Source organism: Echinococcus granulosus (assembly GCF_000524195.1).
Source record: "Echinococcus granulosus chromosome Unknown EG_S00322, whole genome shotgun sequence".
In the NCBI taxonomy this organism is placed as follows: domain Eukaryota; kingdom Metazoa; phylum Platyhelminthes; class Cestoda; order Cyclophyllidea; family Taeniidae; genus Echinococcus; species Echinococcus granulosus.
The window spans coordinates 5,559-6,754 of record NW_020170702.1 but is presented as its reverse complement, the minus strand read 5'-3'; the positions used below and the strand labels follow the sequence as shown (position 1 = coordinate 6,754).

Genomic DNA, 1,196 nt, shown 5'->3' with positions numbered 1-1,196 from the left:
GATAATGTGATGCAGCTAGGCACCTAGTGTGTTGATCGATAGCACTCCATTCAAAGTAGAACACATTTGCAGCCACATGGTGAAACGGATGTATTAAGACAGGGTGCTAGTCTCACAATTCAGATGGTTAGTAGCAATGAGAGCAGAAGAGGGGAAGAGGATGAAGGAGAAGATGCAGAAGGATCGAAGGTAGACGCCAAGGAGAAGGAGGAACAGAATGATGTGCTAAAGAAAACATGAATTAAGATGCTAAGTGAGTGGTATGGAGCAGAGATATGTAGCACTTTGTGTGAACATTCGTGTATCATGCTACTCAAATAAAATTAAATGGCAGAGAGTGCAAAAATGACCTTGTCACTCCATGTTTTTTAGAACACACTTTTTAAAAGAACTTAATGTGCTATGATATAGGGCCTTTGCAGAGCGTGCTTATGGTAATTTGCTAACAGAATGTGATCCACATTTAAAAACGACATTTGCTAATTTGATTCATTTGGTCGTAGTTCAAACACGTCAATGCTACCGAATAAAAGTAGATGTAGAGAATTAATTACTGCTACAGTGTTAATAAACATGTGCAATTTGATTCTATTCGGCAATGAGGATAGTACCAACTTACCCAAGCCTCGTGCTTCGCTAAAGGCTGAAAAATATTCTTTTAATGCTTTTTCACAGATTGCACCAGCCAAATTGATAACTAAGGGTGTGGTGAGTCGAGAACAGGCAAAAGCAGCCATGCGACTGACCAATTATCCTGGGCGGACATGCCTTCCCTCAAATAGATTTAGACAATGAGATCTTTGTGGCTTGATGTATAAGTATACCTTAGGATATTATTGGTTAATATAACATTTCAATGGCACTACCTCCCTTATTGCTTACTGTGAGTTGAAAGTCAAAGATATTGTTCAACACCTAAAGTGCCACCAAAACTTTGCACTCGCTACCTAAATGCTTGTTTTCATAGGAATTACATTCATATTCAGTTTTCTTCAGCAGGTAGTAATCCGTTTTCGCAGCATCTCCGTGAACGCTGACAATTTAGAAATGAGAGGTTAATAGGAGTTGATGGTGAAAGTCAAACAATGTACTTAACCTTGAGAAAAATTCAAGATAACAGGCAAATTTTGTTCACATTTCTCTTGCACTCTCATTAGTTGCAAAGTGATTGCAGAGGTGTTTTGGTTTAAATGACT

General features: G+C 38.5%; 1 protein-coding gene across 1 annotated transcript; it reads right to left on the bottom strand. All coding sequences in view use genetic code 11, as the record gives it.

Annotated features, from left to right (window-relative positions):
- Positions 1 to 479: 479 nt before the first annotated feature.
- Positions 480 to 737, bottom strand: EGR_10993 (hypothetical protein; the record flags this gene model as incomplete). Its single annotated transcript, XM_024500242.1, has 1 exon — positions 480 to 737. The coding sequence occupies one exon, from the start codon at positions 735 to 737 to the stop codon at positions 480 to 482; it is 258 nt and encodes an 85-aa protein (XP_024345344.1).
- Positions 738 to 1,196: the final 459 nt, after the last annotated feature.